The sequence below is a fragment of the Mirounga angustirostris genome, unplaced genomic scaffold (assembly GCF_029215605.1).
Source record: "Mirounga angustirostris isolate CCGP_5_RB_7025 unplaced genomic scaffold, mMirAng1.0.hap1 SCAF_2, whole genome shotgun sequence".
In the NCBI taxonomy this organism is placed as follows: Eukaryota; Metazoa; Chordata; class Mammalia; order Carnivora; family Phocidae; genus Mirounga; species Mirounga angustirostris.
This window is the reverse complement of record NW_026991710.1, coordinates 98,921,979-98,942,822: the sequence shown is the minus strand read 5'-3', so window position 1 is coordinate 98,942,822 and position 20,844 is coordinate 98,921,979. Positions and strand designations below refer to the sequence as shown.

The 20,844-nt window shown below is 38.3% G+C and overlaps 2 protein-coding genes across 8 annotated transcripts in view; both read left to right on the top strand.

The window, feature by feature from the left end:
- Positions 1-20,844, top strand: part of LOC135363637 (mitotic spindle assembly checkpoint protein MAD2A-like) — a 58,977-nt gene that overhangs the window by 36,429 nt on the left and 1,704 nt on the right. For 4 of the 7 annotated variants that reach the window (XM_064584995.1, XM_064584992.1, XM_064584994.1 and 1 more), the window contains 4 exons: positions 1,677-1,797; positions 3,018-3,121; positions 3,437-3,526; positions 3,824-9,590. In XM_064584995.1, the coding sequence (XP_064441065.1) occupies positions 1,677-1,797; positions 3,018-3,121; positions 3,437-3,526; positions 3,824-3,939 (431 nt within the window). In that variant the 3' untranslated portion in view covers positions 3,940-9,590. Of the gene's footprint in view, positions 1-1,676; positions 1,798-3,017; positions 3,122-3,436; positions 3,527-3,823; positions 9,591-10,689; positions 15,471-20,844 lie in introns of those variants that run through there. The other 3 variants (XR_010409515.1, XR_010409514.1, XM_064584996.1) reach the window with 3 other exon arrangements.
- Positions 7,221-20,844, top strand: part of LOC135363539 (rho GTPase-activating protein 20-like) — a 39,357-nt gene continuing 25,733 nt past the window's right edge. Inside the window, exon 1 of the mRNA XM_064584021.1 lies at positions 7,221-7,420. Within this exon, the coding sequence (XP_064440091.1) occupies positions 7,221-7,420 (200 nt within the window). The remainder of the gene's footprint in view (positions 7,421-20,844) is intronic.

Below are 20,844 nucleotides of genomic sequence, written 5' to 3'. Positions count from 1 at the left end.
ATTTTTGTACTGCCTGCAAACTAAGAATGTTTTCAGATTTTTTTTTTTTTTTAAGATTTTATTTATTTGAGAGAGAGAATGAGATAGAGCATGAGAGGGGGGAGGGTCAGAGGGAGAAGCAGACTCCCTGCTGAGCAGGGAGCCCGATGCGGGACTCGATCCCGGGACTCCAGGATCATGACCTGAGCCGAAGGCAGTCGCTTAACCAACTGAGCCACCCAGGTGCCCTGTTTTCAGATTTTTAAAGGGCTGTTTTTATTTTAAAGACTATGCAACAGAGACCTAGGTGGCCCACAAACCCTAAATATTACAAAATTGTTTTGTCTCTTAAAAAAAGAAAAAAAAACACTACAGATTCCTGAGTATACTATCCCAATTTCCAAGATTAATTCAGGGCTTGTCCTGAGGCCCTCTTCTCACTATAATCTCTCTCTAGGATGATCTCTGACATGTACATAGCTTCACTAACAACCTTGGTGTAGTTGACTCACAAATGTACATCCAACCCAATTCTCCTAATTGTGCTCATATATTTCGTGGCTCCGTTGATATCTTCATCTGGCTATCGCAGTGATACCTGAAAACTAAACTTAAGGCGCTCCTGGCTGGCTCAGTCAATGGAGCATGCAACTCTTGATCTCGAGATATGAAGTTGCAGCCCCATGTTGGGTGTGGAGATTACTTAAAAATAAAATCTTAAAACTTAAGCATCATCTCCCATTTGCATTCTTTTTCTCAGTGAATGGATCAGCCATCCAACTAGTGATATAAACTAGGAAGTTGGGAGCTATCTCAGTCTTTCTTCTTGCTTACTCATAAGTAGTCAATAAATCCTAACAGTTTGAACCATGAAATCTCTTGAATCTATCTACTGATCCATCTCTACCAGCTTATCCTTCTCTAAGCCTTCATTACCTCTTGCTTGAATTGCTAATTAATTGGTGTCTCTAGATCCCCTCTTTACCTCTACTCTACTTTCCACATCACAGCCAGAAGGATAGTTCTGAAATACAAATTTAATTACATCATACCATACTTCAAATACAGTAATGACTTCCCTGGTTCTTGAAGTGTAACTTCTTTAATTTGGCCCATATGGCCTTGCATGGTCTGACCCCTGTGTATCGTACACAAACTGACCTTGTTCATTCTCCCCTTTCTTTACTGCAGTTGTATTACCCTTCTTTCAATCCTCTGGTCAGATGCTCTTCCCTTTTCAATATTTAAGACCTGTACCCTTTTCTGTATCATTTTGCATATTTAATGATAATTTATTTGTAGAACTGAAGTCAAGTGAGAACTCCCTGAGTGAGTCCAGTTTTCCTCTCTTATGCTCTCATTGCGTCACATACTGCACCTTCATAGCGTTTATCACAATTATAATCTTATATTTATCGGTGCAGTGATTAGATTAATGGCCATCTCCTGCATCTTACTTGGATTAGGGTGTACTTCATGTTTTCTACTCTGTCTTCAGCACTCAGTACTATATCTGGTACAAATACTGAGAATTTGAAAACAGGAGCTAGGTTATTGTGGGGCAGGTTTTCTGTACAGGTTGGCAGAGTTCCGAAATACTAGCGGTAGGAATTTGCTGAGGACAGAAAGTGAGACCTGGGAAGAGAGTTGTTTTGTAATGCAGTGAAACAAAAAAGATTCCTTGTTATGTATTGCAGATTGGTTATACAAGTGTTCAGTTCAGAAACTGGTGGTTGTCATCTCAAATATTGAAAGTGGTGAGGTCCTTGAAAGGTGGCAATTTGATATTGAGTGTGACAAGACTGCAAAAGACGACAGGTAAGTATGAAGTAAATTGCTTCCATTTTTACAGATCTTTTTCCAAAACTGTTTTCTTTTACTAGATGAGTTCTACTTATATTGAACTAGTTTCACATAAAGTAGTTTGTTTCTAAGTATGTTAGATGTGATCTTTAATCTCCTGTGGAGAAGGATTGGGCTCACAAATTGTGCTCACGAAAGAATTTTGCCTATCACGGACTTTTAACATAATTGCGCTTAGGCTAAATCCATAAATTTCAAACTTTAGTGTTTATGATGCTATATGTAAAGCTACCATGGTGTCCGTCCTAGGTGGGCCATTTCATGAATTGTAGAAAGGTACTTTTAACCATGAAGTATTATCCTAGACTTTCTCCCAGCTTACTGTGCAGCTCTACTGTATTTCATTTAATGCTACAAACTTCTTAGACATTCCCTTTTTTTTTTTTTTTTTTAGGATTTTATTTATTTATTTAATAGAGCATGCGAGAGAGGGAACATAAACGGGGAGTGGGAGAGGGAGAAGCAGGCTTCCCGCCAAGCAGGGAGCCCGATGTGGGGCTCAATCCCAGGACCCGGGAATCATGACCTGAGCCAAAGGCAGTCGCTTAACTAACTGAGCCACCCAGGCGCCCCTCCTTAGACATTAAACTGAAGTTTTTAGATTATCTGGATGGGAGATGCCCATCATTATATGCTAATTTCTAGCATTGTCCTAGGCATGCTTACCTGTAAACTCTGAACTATCTCTCATAATGAAATGATGGAGTTTGCTCCTGAAGCCTTTGGTCTGTTTTAGAAAATGTTTAATTATTAACGCCATACACGAGTAACATCTTATTTGAGGCAATAGGAAATTAGACATTTAGGCATTACTAAAAATGCCAAAATGATTATATCGATTCAATATTTTAGATACTGCTTGTTATCTTTATTTTAAGACATGCTGAAGCTTTCCTGACTTGAAGTACTTGGCAGGTTTTCTAGTCATCTGTTATTTAATGACCTGATACTAAGAACAACCCTAAAAAATGATTGGAAGGATAAATGAAATAATAGAGATACATATTGTGCCTACTAAGTTTCTTAAGGACATATATTTATTTTCATTTAAAAAAAAACTCCTTTTGAATGCATTACTTATTTGATTTTGGAAGCATTTAATCAGATAAATAATCTTACCTGTGTTTCAAATAACTTGTTAAAACTTAAAATGAATTAATTGGTTTCTTTGATAGTGCACCCAGAGAAAAGTCTCAGAAAGCTATCCAAGATGAAATCCGTTCAGTGATCAGACAGATCACAGCTACGGTGACATTTCTGCCACTATTAGAAGTTTCTTGTAAGTATTATACAACTTCACACTGGCTTAAATTTGTTGTGGAAAAGACTAAGCTACTACTTTAAGAATTAATGCGCTCATTAAGTTTTTTCTTAATTATAAATGTCATGTTATATGAATGAGAAAACTGTGATAAAGCTAAAGTAATGCTATTTGCATTTTATTTACAAGTGCTGAAAAGGAAAGGAATGAAAGTATTCTACAGTACTCACTCTTGAATATTTTGATGTAATTTCTGTCATTATTTTTATTTTCTACACATTTCTATGTATATAATTAAGATTTATAGCTATAATTGTGTCTTTGTTTTCTTAGTTACTCCTTCATTCATCAGATATATCCTAAATACCTACTACATGCCAGATGCTGTTCTGGGCACTGGGATACAGCTGTCACAGAACCAAGGTATTATCTTTTCTATGGCTTAGATTCATGCTGTCTCATGATTAATTTCTGCAAATATTTTTAGTGGTTTTCTCTTTAAAAAAAAAAACTTGAGTTTTTCATAAAGTAAAAGGAGTACAGTATTTTCTGTACTAAAATTTCCATTGAGGAAAAGCAATTAGTTAATATAATTGATTAGAGATCAAGGTAAACTAGCTTTTCTGACACTATAGATGGTTCAAATGTGAAAGACACAGGAAGGGTGGTTGTACTTTAGAAAAAAATAATTGTACTTTAATGATCTTATCCCCAATTTAGGTTCATTTGATCTACTGATACATACAGACAAAGATTTGGTTGTACCTGAAAAATGGGAAGAGTCGGGACCACAGTTTATTACCAATTCTAAGGAAGTCCGTCCCTTCGTTCATTGACTACTACAATCCACAAAGTAAATAGCATGGTGGCCTACAAAATTCCTGTCAATGACTGAGGATAAGATAAGGACAGTGATGTACTTATAACTCTCAGATGTGGTTTTCCTGAAACCAAGTCAACTATAGTTGATACATTTTGTTTCACTGGTTAATTTTTAGATGGGGAAAACTTAACATTATACTTCTATTGAACTGTGCATAATTGTTCCATTTTTTGGTACCTGTATGACTTTATACAGGGTTGGTATAAATTATTGCACATTGTTCAGAAGGGAACTAGCAGATTACATCAGCATTGTTAATGTCAATTCCTTTAAAGGTGGTAACTGTAGATGGAAAGCTTTTGCCATAAAGCTAAATGCCTTCTTAAACCTTTTGGTCAAGTACCTTGATTCGGAATATAGGTAGGGAGATATTTAAATATAAAATACAGCAAAAGAAGTCCGAAAATTCAGAGTCTTTGTTTAGATCCTGAAATTATCTAATGATAATCTGTAAGTAATGAAATACTGCTCCTGTTAGGTCCTTTTGCCATTTATTTTATTTGTATATTTTCCGTATTAAAAGCATTTCCAATTATTTGATTTTAATTTATATAACTTGAACTTACAAAGCTATGTATATTGCCACTGTTTAAATTCCTGTGATACAGAACACTTAAAATTTTTTTTTATGTTTTATAAAATCAAGCTTTAAATGATGTAATAAAGTTAAGTACGTATATTTTAATTTGTCTTAACATATTTTTATATTGGTGTGGTATTAACACAGTTAAATAGCAGGATGGATTCAGTATAGCAAATAATATCTTGTACCTACCAGGGCCTAAGAATACAAACTTGAGTCAGTCTGGAGGTGCTTTCAATTTAATGGACAAGCTTTGATTATACCCCTTTAATCTTATAACTGTGGACTTAAAATAAGCATCATTCTTTGTATAAAATAATACATGTCATTTGGAATTAATTCATTTTAGCATATGTTGGGCTGTAGAACTTTTCTATACTCCTAGCCTTATTGCTAGCCTAGTCTTCCTTATTTTGCCAAGGTCAGTTGAAGGCAGACTTCTAAAAAGTCTCTTCTACTCTCTGTTCTAAATCTTATCTCATTTTGTAATAATTAAGTGCTTAGTATCAGACACTGTTCTAAGCTCTTTATATGTATTAACTCGTTAATCTTCACTATAAAGTAAAAACACATAGCCTGTATCCATTCCTTCAAAAATTACAAAGTGAACACCTGTTAACGTGCCAAGTATTGGGATGAATGAAACAGGGTCCTGGCCTTTCTGAAGTTTGAGATATGAAGGAGAGGAAAGTACATGGCAAGCTTCCAAGAAGTAACTACACAGATTTATCACATATGTATTTGTCTTTGTTATTTCACCTGAATGATCTGTTTGATCCTGTTGCCTGCTTGTTAAGAATAAAGGGCAATTCTCTCACTACAAGACAAGTGTAGGTCCCCGTATTTGATGATGGGTGTAGTGAATGCTGTTGCGAAAGCCCATTCCCTTGAGAGTTGAAGCTATCTAATTTTAGAGGTCCACCCACAACTCTTGCCTGAATAAGAAAAGTAGTTATGCAGAAATGGAAATGATTTTGAATTAGGTATGGTCAAGAGTCTGGTTTTCCAACATGAGATATAGTACAAAGTGGTCACTAGTAAGATTAAAACATTTGCATTCTTGGCTGTACATAACCTTCATAACATGACACATTAGGTTGAGAAAGAAAGCAGAAATGGAAGTTCAGTAAAAATATGGAGAGAGTTGAAAATTCTGGAACTACTTTTCGGACAAAAGTTTGAAATTCTTTTCAGAAAGCAGTAACTGCTTTAGGAAACACAATGCCTCTGCTAAATGGCCGGAAATAATGTGGTTCTTCCCCCACAAAAGCTCACTGGTAGCAACTTTAATATATCATTGGTAATACTTAAATTTCTGTCATTTGTGTTTTTATTTACCAAATTAAATGACCCTAATATTATCACTTTTAATTTGTGATTTCTAACATTGCTAATTTCCCCCCCTTATAGATTATGTATCATTTAAGAAATACAAATACAAAGTTATGAGCTTTGTTGGTAAAGCTCAATTGGAAAAGCTTTGGCCTATGGCTCCAACTAAACTTGTCCTGCCTTCTTTCCTATACCTGAAGCTCACCTTAGGAGGGAGATATTTAAACCAACAGGTTCAAGAATTGTGAATGACCGATGAGTACTGGGTGTTACGTGTAAGTGATGAATCACTAAATTCTCCTGAAACTAATATTACAGCATATGTTAATTAAGTAGAATTTAAATAAAGATTTGGAAGGAAAAAAAAAAAAAAAAACGTGCGTGACTTCCATACCATGTTAAACAGAGAAGCCAAGATTCCAAGAGAGTCTGATAGGCCTCTGATAGGCCTGGCCTGGACTCTGACTCGGTTTTGCTTACCGTAGGTACAGGAATGAAAACAACATGTTCCGATTGGGCCTGTCGAGGTCTGAAACAGAGCCCCAGATGGGACTGAACCACACCCGGTCTTCAGGACTCTTCTCCCAGTGTCATCAATTGGACAGAGAAGTCAAGCCTTGATGGGAATTTTACACAGAGGTATAACGATCTCATGTTTTAGTTGGCTTTTGCTTCATAGCAAACAACCATAGAATAACCGTAAGCATTTTTTTTTTTCCTGTAAGTCTGTGGATTATCTGGGGTGCTTGTTTTATTCTCATGCAAATCTGCAGGTCACATGTTTCATTCTACCATTGAAGGGGCAATAGCTAGCCAGGACTTTTAAAGCTTAGTTTCCAAACTTTGACACTGACATTTTTGCCCACATTCCACTGATTTTGGCCAAGTCTAGTGGCTGAGCCAAACTTCAGTGGGGCAGGGAAGTATACTCCTCCCATGGAGTTGGGGAAAGGGGTATGTGAAAATGTGATGAAAGTGATAATATTATTATTAGACAGGAAAGATCAGAATAGCTATAATGCCGCATTGTAACTCATTTTCCACCAGATGTCACTAATGCTGCAATATTCAAATTAAGGTGAACTTTTGACTTTAAAGGCTGTAATATTCAGCTTTTCTTATTGGAAATCAACAGTGGGATTTCTGGCTACAAAAATATAGACATCCAAGGACGGAAATACAGCATCTGTAATTGGCTAAGCACTTCACATGAATTATTTAATTTAATTCTCATGCTTTAGTGCACAAGTAGAATTGCGGAATCAGCGGGCATGCAAACTGCACTACATTTTTTAGAGTTTAGATGGTCTCTTCTGTCCATGACCAAGGAAGCTCATCTGGCTCCTCAGCAAGCACATCAAAAGGAGTGTTTCTTCACCCGTTTCCTAATGGCTCTTACCTTTGACATCCTCTTAGCAATTGAGTGTCCAGAGCAAACTGGTTTTCATTTACTCCGCTTTACAAAACTCTACGTTTCTTTGGGTGCATTTGTATTTACACTTTCCTCAGATGACTTCCTGTAACTTATCCATATTGTGCAAAGAATAAATCAAGTGTGCATTTGTGAGCAGTTGTGAAACACTTTACCCACTAGTCAAAAGAATTGTTCGTTAAGTAACCTCAGTTACTCTTTAGGGAATTAATTTTTGGCTAAAGTTGTAAATAATAATTTCTTATTCTTTTTTTAATTAAATATGTGAAATTAGATTTTAAGTTATTTTGTTCAGTGTAACCGTGATAAAAATTTGTGTTGGAATAACTATGGAATAGAAATGCTGCTAAATTCCAAATTTTATGAGCTACATTTTCTAAGAACAGATCTTTAAAGATCTTTCCATTCATCACGAACATGGCTTTGAAAGCCAGCAGTATTAACTGATGCTTATTAAAAAAAATCTAGTTGGGAAAGCTACTTAAGCTTCATTAGAGTGGACAATGCTGTTCCAATCTGGCAAAAACACTGTAGCCTTAGCAACAAAACTATTAGAAAAGGCCTAGAGAGAAAAATGTCAAGAGTTGACCCTCTGATTACACAAGTCAGTTTATGTTACCATTTCACCTATTTTTGTGCTCTTACCATTTGATCTATTTTTATACTAGAGAAACATAATTTCATTTATTTGTATAAAGTCCATTGTCATCTGCGTTTATCTGCACCATTTTGTTAGGTAAGCTTGTTTGCACAAAGGTACACATCCTATCAAAATCTTTATTGTTTTGGCATTTTATCTGTGCTGAAAAAGGCCTCTGAATATAAGCACGACCGCTCAGGCTCCACTTCCATGCAGGGGAAAGATGTCAAACCTCTTTAAAAGCTATCTAGATATGGACATGCCCAGTGGATACCTAGACATGGATGTGAATTTCTTTCTGAATGGCAGTCTCACTGACTCACACTCATTTCCTTTAATCCTCACAACAACCCTAGGAGGGTTATTGTTGCCATTTTACACACGTAAAGCCTGAGATTCAGGGAGCCTAGGTAATTTGCCCAACTTCAAACATCCAGAATCTGTCCCCAGGCCCGACCCCAAGGCCAGTATTCTTTCTAGTATATCTCATTGCTTCTCAGAGACTAGGGAACAAAGGAGGGTGCCCCTGCTCCAGTGTGCACAGACTCAGCCAAAAAGACTAGACTGCTACATGACTCTAACCCCAAGTTGGGGAAGGAGAACTCAACAGTATTTGAGTATCAAGTTTCATTAATTTTTTAAAAAACACTTTTTCATAACAAGCGATCATTAGATGTTTATATACACACAGTATTTTGCTGTACGATAGCTGCATGCATCTTCTTCCATCAACAGTTTCTTCTCTCATTCTTTCACTTGTTTTTGTAACTACATGCTGTGTTGGAATTTGAACGAGTGAGAAAGAGGAGACAGAAGGCGATTGAGATGTATGTTATCATCCAAATCATGGGGTTCCCTAGCAAAGCTGGGTAGAGTGAGGCTTAGATCTCAAGCAGAAACAGGGTTTGCTACTACACCTCCAGAAATGAGCCGGGAATGGCCAGGCAACTGCAGGCATCCTCGCGCAAGCCCACTCCAACGTGGGAGCAAGAAGCCCTGCGTCCTGAACGCCAAGGGCACAATAAGAAAGCACTTGACTCGAACTCCTATAAGTCTTAGAAAGGTCTTTTCTCTGTTGCTTGGGATGGTGTGAGAGAGAAAGTGGAGAGAGGGGCCCCAAATCTCTGCCCAACACCACCTTCTGTCATCAGGATTGGAGTGGAGACCCGGAGAGTGGAGTAGCATGCATCCCTCTCGTTGAATATTTGCCAGCTTTTTAAGCTTTTTAGTGTATTACACTGTGCGTTCCACAGGCGTCCTGTGAGTTGCTTTAGGTAGCATGCTCACGGGCATTTTTTTTTTAATTTTAGTAGCTATGTATTTTAGTCTGTATTCAGAAAAACGTATAACATGTTCTAACACGTTACCATGAGCGAAGATTCTACAGTCCACTCTGAATATTTAAAGAAAAACCGATCAGTGTTTTGTATGGATGATGCAAATGTAGACAAGGGAAGAAGGCCGCGCACTCATGATGGAAGGCTGCGAAGCAGTGTCGTAGCCCATGGTGCTCCAGCCTCCGAAGGGAGCCAGGGCAGCAGTCCCCTTAGCGGAGCCGCGCCTGCTCCCGCTACTGCTGCGCTCACACACGCCTGAACTCGCCTCCTCCCCACAGAGTCCTTCGGGAACTGCTGAAGGGCATCTTGCTTTCTGCCCACAAAAGACTCCGGCCCCATGAGTCCGGTAGAACGCCATGCAGCGCCCTAGGCTGAAAGTTAACTCGCCGTTCCATTTCGTATCACTAATTACGTCCAGTCATGTTGTCCAAAGGGGCTCACCAGACTTTGATGAAATGAGCACAGAGACTGTATCCACATGAAAATGTCCCAGATTTGAACACTAGGACACTCTTTGTTTATGACTCCACTTCCCCCCAAACTAAATCCCCTCACAAAAGCCCATAGAAATTAAAGTCCAAGTGCCTTCATTCTCAATCGTATACAGTTGGCTCAGTGTCAGCCAGAGGCTTTTACGCAGAGCCTGGGTTCCGGTAGCTGTAGCGGTGTCCGGGGATTTCACAGGAATGGGCGTAGCTTCTTCAGCCTCTTCAAAGTTGGTTCGAACCTCGAATTAGTTCTAGTCTCCAAGGGGTCAGCAGTCACCAAAGAAACTGCATCTCCCCTATAGAAGTTGTCACAAACAGGGGCGCCTGGGTGGCTCAGTTGGTTAAGCGACTGCCTTCGGCTCAGGTCATGATCCTGGAGTCCCGGGATCGAGTCCCGCATTGGGCTCCCTGCTCGGCAGGGAGTCTGCTTCTCCCTCTGACGCTCCCCCCTCTCATGTTCTCTCTCTCTTTCATTCTCTCTCTCAAATAAATAAATAAAATCTTAAAAAAAAAAAAAGTTGTCACAAACAAAACTGTGGTCCCCCAATTAAGTGAATAGGTAATGGCGTGGCAGGTAACTTAGTGCTCCCTCTATTGGAGACAGCGAGGACCTGGGAACTGTTGGGTTTCAGTCCCACGGCAAGCCAGCCAGAGGCACCCGCCTTGAGTCCACAGCCTGTGAGTCCGTATTCACTGAGCACACAGCGCCCAGCAACCGTTGTGCTTCCACATGTTTAATATGTGTGTGTATTTCTTTGTGTTTGTTGTTGTTACTGTTTTGTTTTGGTGACTCGTGTGTAGTTATCTCCCATATATATTGCCTACTTTCAGGGAGTGACCTTTTCTTTTTCTTTTTTTCTTTCTATTAACATAACGTATTATTTGTTTCAGGGGTACAGGTCTGTGATTCATCAGTCTTCCACAATTCACAGCGCTCACCATAGCACATACCCGCCCCAATGTCTATCACCCAGCCACGTCATCCCTCCCACCCCCCACCACTCCAGCAACCCTCAGTTTATTTCCTGAGATTGAGAGTCTCTTATGGTTTGTCTCCCTCTGGTTTCATCTTGTTTCATTTTTCTCTCCCTTCCCCTATGATCCTCTGCCTTGTTTCTCAAATTTGGAGAGTGACCCTGAGACATTATTGCCTTCTTCGAAAATTTAGATATTCTGGTTTCATTTCCTTGTGTCTCGTGTCCCATGCTTTTGGCACTTTGGTGCAAGATTGTGGTCTAGAGAAAACGTCTACTCCCAAATTCCTCCGAGTGTGTTCTCTCCAGAACAGTGGAGTGAAACACATTCTCCTCTGTCAGTGCATGAGGAATGGGGTAATGAACGTCACCCTGCTCCCTTAGCACTATGTTTAACTTACTAATATGCCACGTCTTACTTGTTCTGATAGTAGTAATTGTCATCACTCTTCCATAGACTTCATTCCTACCTAGGCAGGCTGAGTTGGACCTGGCTAGGAAGTAGTTGACCAGAACCAAGATTCTAAGAAAATAAAATACCACGGTCACAGTAAGAGCCAATGAGTCAGGATTACTCTTTGTCAAGAAGGAACAGAAGGATACCAAAGTTTAGCAAGACTTTAAGAAGATTCTAGATATCACAGATGAAAGTAGTCAAAAGTTAGTATTCCAAAGAGTGGCGCCATTTGAAAAGACAGAACACAAGCACAAACAAATAAAAAAGATTCCAAGACACTTAAATTAAGGGCAGAAACTTTTCTTTTCTCTCTTACTCCTTCCTGTCTCAGTAGGATCTGACTACTGGTGTAAGGAAAGAGACTGCAGCTGGGAAGGAAATGATGCCAAGAGCTGCAGCTGCAAAGAGGGTTTTTTTTTTTTTTTTTTAACTTTTATAGTGTAAAATTAATACATACACACATTTTAAAAAACAAGCAGTACAGAGTGGTACCAAATGAAAAGTAAATTCCCTGCCTGAACCTGTTCCCCAACTCCTCATTTCCAGCTCCCTATTTTTAAATATTTTCTGTTCTGCTGGTGGTTATCACAATACCTCTGAAACCTATGTTAATACTTTCATTTCTTGTTTTATGAACTTGAAATAGCATCTATTGAAAGATGAGAAACTTATTTCTTTTATCCATCTGCTTCTACATTTTCCAGTTACATTGTTTTGGTTTTTCTGGTTATTACCATTTTAAAGAGTATGCTTACGTCTGTATTTTGTTACATCAATTTTAGACAGTGTATCTTGATTTTTTGCTATATAAATAAATAGGTGAAAAAGATCTGTGACATTATCTCTTCCACGTCTCTGCTGCCTTAATATTCAGACTTCCATTTTTTTTATATTATCAATGTTAGTATTAGTCAGATTCTTTTACAGTTGTTGTCTTCCAAGTTTTGTTTATACGTTGATTCTACAAATTAAAATAGCATTTCCATTATTCCAATGATTAAATTACTCCTTACCGAAGGACCAAATAGCTCTACTTACTGAGAAAGAAAGGGTAATCTTATGTCATTAAAACTGAAAGATGAATGTTCCAAGTGTCAAAGTCAAGTGGGATTCCTTAAACTCAATCTTCAAGACTTTCTAGTACATTTAATTTGGTCGATGATATCTTTAATTTCCAAAAAATCTTTTTCTTTGTTCTTATTTTATAGCCACCCATTCTTTGGCTTCTTGACTCTGAAGATGTTAGTTGGTTTTGTTTTCTTAATCAGTTTTTTTTTTTTTTTTTCCCTGTTCTCTTACTTGTTTTCTTTAGGATTCGACTGTTACAATATCTGTTCCACTTGGACCTTCTCATTTTTGTTTTTCACTTACTCTAAATTTTCTGGGTTTTTTTCCCCCATATATGTGAGTGATGAAAAAGGTTGACCAGTATTGATAGCGTGATTTGCCACTGCGGTATTAGACCTCTTTCTTGAATGAAAAGATGGATGGCAGGTTCTGTGTACATATAAGCTAGTAGTACTGTTTTAGGGTACATTTAGATATTTTGTTCACCATGTATTTTTTGAAAATTGACTTTTTAAAATACTACATTAAAATTAAAATATCATATCTTATTTACTTAGTTTTTTGGTGCACCTCAAATTTTGTGTGCCTGGTTTCACTCACTGTAGTATCTATTTGGGCCAAGGGCCTGAAAGGTTAAATGTACTTTCCAGGTATGGTCAGTAGAGGGCAGCAAAGGGTAGTGGAGTGAGCACTCGCAGCCAAGGCCTGGGCATCCCTTTTTTCCCTCTATAGAGATAAAAATCCATCAGTGGTAGTAGAAAGTCCAGAGTGCCAGAATCAGGAGAGAAATTACTCATAGGGATACTGATCCAGAATGCGGATCAGCTGAGGAGGCACAATTCACAGCCTGGTATCTATCTTAGCGAAGTGAACCACTAGACATCAGGAGGGGAATCATTCGACTTTCCCAGTCCTGACTCCTCCTACTCCCTGCCTGTCTAAAACCTCAGATCTGGCTCCGTAAAATAACAGGAGTCTCCTGTCCATCTTGGGAGCTGATGCAAACTTCCTGACTGAGAGTTAGGACATGGTACCAGCAGTGGCTAAGTGTTCCTCAACCAGCCATTTCAGGGAGGAGAGACTGAGTGGGATAGGGGCACCATAGGCAAACACTGACAGCTGATGAAAACACTCACATATGTGTCAGTTAAATAATTTGGGAGCCAACCTAAATGGGATGTGGCTTAAAATATATTTTCTTTCCTCCTCCAGAAGGAAAACATTGTTTAGGTGAGGAAAAACTATATGACTTTGAAATTAGACAAACTTGACTCTGCAGATTATTTGGTATGTGGTTCTCAGTTACTTCACTTTATTGAGCTTCAGTTTCTCCATCTATAAAATGGAAATAATGATTCTTACCTCACAAATCTGCTGCAAGCAAATGAGATGATGTCCATAAACTGCCTGGCAAAGAACTTGGCAATTTGTAGTTACTCAATTGGCATTACTACCTGTTCTCTCTCCCTGTCTTTATTCATGGGGGGAATACCCATTATATTGTTGCTATTTTTGAATAAAAAGTCTCATTGTCTCCTGTAAGCATAACTAAATTGTTTGAAGGATTAATCTGTTAGGTACCATACTAACATTTCTGCAGTATGATCTCATTTAATTCTCACAACAACCCTATGAAGCAGATGCTTTTATCATCATTTTGATTTTGCAGATAAGGACATTGAGGCTTTAGAAGTATAACTGGTTTACCCAGTGTCACGTAGGTAGTAAATCATAAGGAAGGATTAAAACTAGGTAATTGGATTCCAGAGCTCATGCTCTCGACACTACATAATGTTTTCCAATATACACATTTAATCAAAGATTTAAAATTGTAAGGGAATAAATCAGAGAAGAAATTAAAAAATACATGGAGACAAATGAAAATGAAAACACCATGGTCTAAAAACTTTAGAATCCAGCAAAAGCTGTTCTATGAGGGAAGTTTATAGCAATCAAGGCCTACCTCAAGAAGCAAGAAAAATATTGAAGAAACAACCTAAACTTACACCTACAGAAGCTAGAAAAAGAACAAACAAAACCCAAAACCTAAAGAAGGAAGAAAATAATAAAGATTAGAGCAGAAATAAATGAAATAGAAACTAAAAAAAAACCAGTAGAGCAGATCAATGAAACCAGGAGCTGGTTCTTTGAAAAGATCAACCAAATTGATAAACTTTTAGCCAGACTCATAAAGGAGAGAGAGAGAGAGAGGACTCAAATAAACAAAATCAGAAGGGAAAGAGGAGAAAGGACAACCAACACCACAGAAATATGAAGGATTATAAGAATATTATGAAAAATTGTATGCAAACAAATTGAACAACCTAGAAGAAATGATAAATCCCTAGAAACATATAACCTCCCAAAACTGAATCAGGAAGAAATAGAAAACTTGAACAGACTGATTACCAGGAATGAAATTGAATCAGTAATCAGAAAACTCCCAACAAACAAAAGTCCAGGAGCAGATGGCTTCACAGGTGGATTTTACCGAACATTTAAAGAAGAGTTAGAAGGAAAGCTTCCAAAATCACAAATTCATTCTGTGAGGCCAGCATTACCCTGATACCAAAACCAGGTAAAGACACTTAAAAAAAAAAAAAAAAAAAAAAGGACAGCTGGGTGGTTCAGTCAGTTAAGCGTCTGCCTTCAGCTCTGGTCATGATCCCAGAGTCCTGGGATTGAGTCCCCCATCGGGCTCCTGGCTCAGCGGGGAGCTTGCTTCTCCCTCTACCACTCCCCCTGCTTGTGCGCTCTCGCTCTCTCACTCTTGCTCTACCGCAAATAAATAAAATCTTTTTTTAAAAAAGAGAGAACTACAGGCCAATATCTCTGATGAACACAGATGCAAAAATCCTCAACAAAATAATAGCCAACCAAATCGAACAATACATTAAAAAATCATTCACCGTGATCAAGTGGGATTTATTCCTAGGATGCAAACGTGATTCAGTATTCACAAATCAATTAACATCATACATCACGTCAACAAGAGAAAGGATAAAAAGCACATGATTATTTTAATAGATGCAGAAAAGCATTTGACAAAGTACAATATCCATTCATGATAAAAACTCTCAACGAAGTAGATTTAGAGGGAACATATTTCAATATAATAAAGACCATATAAAAACCTACAGCTAAAATCATACTCAATGGTGAAAAACTAAAAGCTTTTCCCCAAGATCAAGAGCAAGACAGGGGTGTCCATTCTCACTACTTGTATTCAACATAGTACTGGAAGTCCTAGCCCCGGGAATAAGACAAGAAAAAGAAATAAGTGGCATCCAAATGGGTAAGGAAGAAGTAAAACTTTCACTATTTGCAGGTGACATGATACTCTATATACAGAAAACCCTCCAGACTCCACCAAAAATAGACTAGAACTGATAAATGCGTTCAGGAAAATCACAGGATACAAAATCAATATACAGAAATCTGCATTTTTATACACTAATAATGAAGAAGCAGAAAGAGAAATTAAGAAACAGTTCCATTCACAATTATACCAAAAATAATAAACTACCTAGGAATAAACTTAAACAAGGAAGTGAAAGACCTATATTCTGAAAACTATAAAACACTGATGAAAAAAAATTGAAGACAACATGAATGGAAAAATATTCTATGCTTATTGATGGAAGAACAAATATTTTAAAATGTCCCATACCCAAAATGATCTACAGATTTAATGCAATCCCTATCAAAACACCAATAGCATTTTTCACAGAACTAGAACAAATAATTCTAAAATATGTATGGTACCACAAAAGGCCCCAAATAGCCAAAACAATCTTGAGAAAGAACAAAATTGGAGGTATCACAATCCCAGATTTCAGGGTATATCACAAAGCTGTAATAATCCAAACAGTATGGTACTGACGGAAAAGTAGACAATAGATCAACGGAACAGAATAGAGAATCCAGAAATAAACCCATGATTTTATGTACAAGCAGGGAGGCAAGAATATACAATGGGAAAAAGATAGTCTCTTCAAAAACTGGTGTTGGGAAAACTGGACAGGTACATCCAAAAGAATGAAACTGGACCACTCTCTTACACTATACACAAAAATAAAATTCAAAATGGATTAAAGACCTAAATGTAAGACTTGAAACCAAAAAAGTCCGAGCAGAGAGCACAGATAGTAATTTCTCAGACACTGGTTGTAACAACATCTTTCTAGATATATCCCCTGAGGCAAGGGAGACAAAAGCAAAAATAAATTATTGGGACTACATCAAAATAAAAGGCTTCTGCACAGCAAAGAAAACCACCAATAAAATGAGAGGACAAGTTACTGAATGGGAGAAGATATTTGCAAATGATATGAAAGGTTAGTATCCAAAATATATAAAGAACTTATACAACTCAACACCAAAAAACCAAATGATCCAATTTAAAAATAGGCGGAAGACATCAACAGACATTTCTCCAAAGAAGACACAGATGGCCAACAGACACGAAAAGATGCTCAAATCACTCATCATCAGGGAAATGCAAATGAAAACCACAATGACCTATCACCTCATACCTGTCCAAATGGCTAAAATCAACAACACAAGAAACAACAGGTTTTGGCAAGATTGTGGAGAAAAAGGAACTCTTGTGCACTGTTGGTGGGAATGCCAACTGGTGCAGCCCCCTGTGGAAAACAATATGGAGGTTCCTCAAAAAATTAAAGGTAGAATTGCTATATGATCCATAACTGAGTATTTACCCCCCAAATAGAAAAACACTAATTTGTGGGGTGTCTGGGTGGCTCAGTCGGTTAAGCATCTAGCTCATGGTTTCAGCTCAGGTCATAATCTCGGGATCGTGGGATCGAACCCCACATTGGGTTCTGCGCTCAGCACAGAGTCTGCTTGAGATTCCCTCTCCCTCTTCCTCTGCCCCTGCCCCCACCTGTCTGCTCACCCTCTCTCCTTCTTAAATAAATAAATAAATAAATAAATAAATAAATAAATAAATAAATAAAATCTTTAAAAAAAGAAAAACACTAATTTAAAAAGATATATGCACCCCTATGTTTGTTGCAACATTATTTACAGTAGCCAAATTATGGAGCAAGCCCAAGTGTCCACTGATAGATGAATGGATGAAGAAGATGTGATATATGTATATATATATATATATACACACACATACACACACAATGGAATATTATTCAGCAATAAAAAAGATGAAGTCTTGCCATTTGCAACAACATGGATGGATTTAGAGGGTATAATGCTAAGTGAAATAAGTCAGAGAAAGACAAATACCATATGATTTCACTTATATGTGGAATTTAAGAAACAAAACAAATAAAAAAGAGATAAACCAAAAGACAGACTCTTAGCTATAGAAAACAAACTGATAGTTATCAGAAGGAAGGTGGGTGGGGGGATGGATGGTAGGTGATGGGAATTAAGAGTACACTTATGATGAGCACTGAGTAATGTATAGAATTATCGAATCACTATATTGTACACCTGAAACTAATAATAACAATTATACTGGAATTGAAATAAAATAAATATAAAAAAATAAAAGAAAGAAATTGAATTAAGAAAATAGTCTAGGGGCACCTGCATGGCTCATTCAGTTAAGCATCTGCCTTCGGCTCAGGTCGTGATCTCAGGGTCCTGGGATCAAGCCCCACATCGGGCTCCCTGCTCATAGGGGAGTCTGCTTCCCCCCCTCCCCCCACCCCCCTCCCTGCTCATGCTCTCTCTCTCTCTCTCACTTCTCTCTCAAATAAATAACATCTTCAAAAAAAAATTTTTAAATAGTCTTGTCTTTGCAACATGCTTAAAAATATTGATATTATGGGCATAGGATCACCTTATACTATCTCTTCTATTTGATATTTAGGGTGAAAAGTTAAGTGTTCAATGAAATAGATGAAAACAAACCCTATCACTGTGATTCTATTTAGAGCTCATTCATCAAGTTAAAATAAGTAGCAATGGTATTTTAGAAGAAAATAAGCTTTAGCTATTACTGTAAATGTAACTATTACATGACTAAGGAAAGCTCCCTTTATCTTTCTAAGAAAACTTTTCTCTCCTTGGCTTTACTACAAGGGGAAGATAGAATCAGAACACTACATCTTTCTCAATTAATTCCTGAAGATTAGTAACTCACAATCCTGGTTACATACAAGAATCACTCAAAAAATTTTTCAAAATACAGGTTTTCTGGATCTGATGAATCAGAACCTCTAGGGGTTAGAGAGGGAGTGCCTGAAAACTCCCCCAAGTGAGACTGATGCATATCAGTATTGATAAGCAGATACTAGATTCTAGAAGGAGAGTTTTCCTGGTCTCTAAATCTCTAACCTCTCTGAAGGGAGAGGCAGAGAAATGGGACATAATCTGGGAATTGGGGAAGGTGCAGAGATAAGTTTGCCTACATTTTTACATTAAATAACTGTTGACAGATGCTTGATGGGAGGCCAGAAAGTGTTGCCCCATGAGCCTCCATGGTTCTAATACAATCAAACATGTCCAGACTAGCACTTGTCCCTTTAAAAGTGGTGAGAAGGGGCATCTGGGTGGCTCAGTCGGTTAAGCTTCTGACTCTTGATCTCGGCTCAGGTCGTGATCTTGGTTCAGGTCATGATCTCAGGGCTGTGAGAGTGAGCCCCAGGTCAGGCTCCACTCTCAGCACTGTTTGTGCTTGTCCCTCTCCCTCTGCTACCCCCCACCCAAATAAATAAATAAAATCTTAAAAAAAAATAAAAGTGGTGAAAAGTCTGAAGGCCACTATCTACATGTCACTTCTGTGCTAGTTTGGTTTTAAGATGAGAGGCCTCAGTAAAGTCTAAAAGGTCTACCAGGACTTGTGCTCTTGCCTCTACCTACTTTTTCAGGCATATTTCATGCTCCTGTACCTTCTGCCTGTATCTCCAAACTAGCAAACTCTTCCATGTCTCTGAAACGTCACATATTCGCATTCTGTCCCTTCAGCTGAAAAATGTATCTTCCCTTCCAATACACTTCTCTTCTTGTCCCTTCCCTCTGCCTTCCTCTTTTCTCTCCTCTCTCTAATCAATCCCTAATTATTCTTTAAAGCTCATTTTAAAGGAGCTCTTCAAAGGAGACTTCTTCACAACTGAAATCAGGTGTCAGGTCCCTCTTTTAATTTCTCATCTCACTCTTTAATTTTTCTCTGCAGTACTTTCCAGAGTCTGGTGTTACACAGTTATTGATGACACTCTTTGTTTAATTTCTGCCGCCCCCCCCCCCCATTTAAATCCTGGTTTTGTGAGAGTTGGGCCTGGCTCTCTGTTGCCCAGACCTAGCAAGTGTCTTTCTCCTAGTACAGGTTCAAACACTATCTGTTGAATGAATGAAGTAAATGAGAGAGAGACTAGTTTAGGTCATGCCTTTTCCCCATCCATCCATGCCAGAAAACTATTTCACTCACCCATTCAAGAGAATTTTTGAATTCCTCCAATGTGCCAATGTTTGTGAGAATTAAAATGATAAATCAGACATAGACTTTTTCCTTGAGGCCCATAGAGTCGAGTGGGGAATAAAAGAGAGGGATTCACATACCTGTTCGAGGTGCCTATAAGGGAAACCATGAACTTTGTTAGTAGGATCAAATTTCAGTCCTCCACTGTTGTCAAAGGAAAGACACTGTCCGTGTGAGAAGAGTGGGGGGCCCTCACAGGAAGCTGAGTGACCTCCTGAGTCAGCTGGATTTGAATCCTTCATGTTATGTCGCAGCTGCTTGAATTGAAAGCGTCTAACCTGTCCGTGAAGCACCTCCTCATCTGTAAAATGGTCAGTTTTCTAGTGGACAGGGAACACCGTCTCCACGGAAAATGTTTTTAACAGACTACTGTAGGTTCCGTCACACTGAAGAAGATGTCCGCATGGCAAACAGATGTTTAGCATCACTAACCATTGGGGAAATGCACGTTAAATCCACAGTGAGATATCATGACACAGCTATCAGAACAGCTAAAATAAAAAATGACAACACTAGTTGCCAGTGTGGATGCTAGTGTGGATGTGGGGAAACTGAATCACTCCCACAGTACTGGTGAGAATGTGAAATGGCAGAGCCATTCTGGAAAACAGTTAGTGTCTTAAAAAACAAAACAGAGCAGCTACCCTAGGACCTGGCAATTGGACTCCTGGGCATTTAGCCCAGAGGAGAGAAGACCGACGCTGACACAAAAGCCTGTACACAGATGTTTACAGCAGCTTTATTAGTGAACGCCCAAGCCTGCAGACAATCCAGAATTCCTTCAGCAGGTGGTGAAGCAAACTGTGATACAGCCATATCCTGGCATACTACTAAGAGACACAGAGAAATGAACCGTGAGCACCTGTGGCAATCCGGATGACTCTCCCGTTATGTTGAGTGGAAAAAAGCAAATCACAAAAATGTTACATACTATATGATCCCCTCTGTATACCATTCTTGAAATGTCAAAATTATACACATGGAGAACAGATTCGTGATTGCCAGGGATTAAAGAGGTGGGGGAGGTGGAAGGAAGTTTGTGTGGTTGTAAAAGGGTAATAGGAAGGATCCTTGTGGTGATG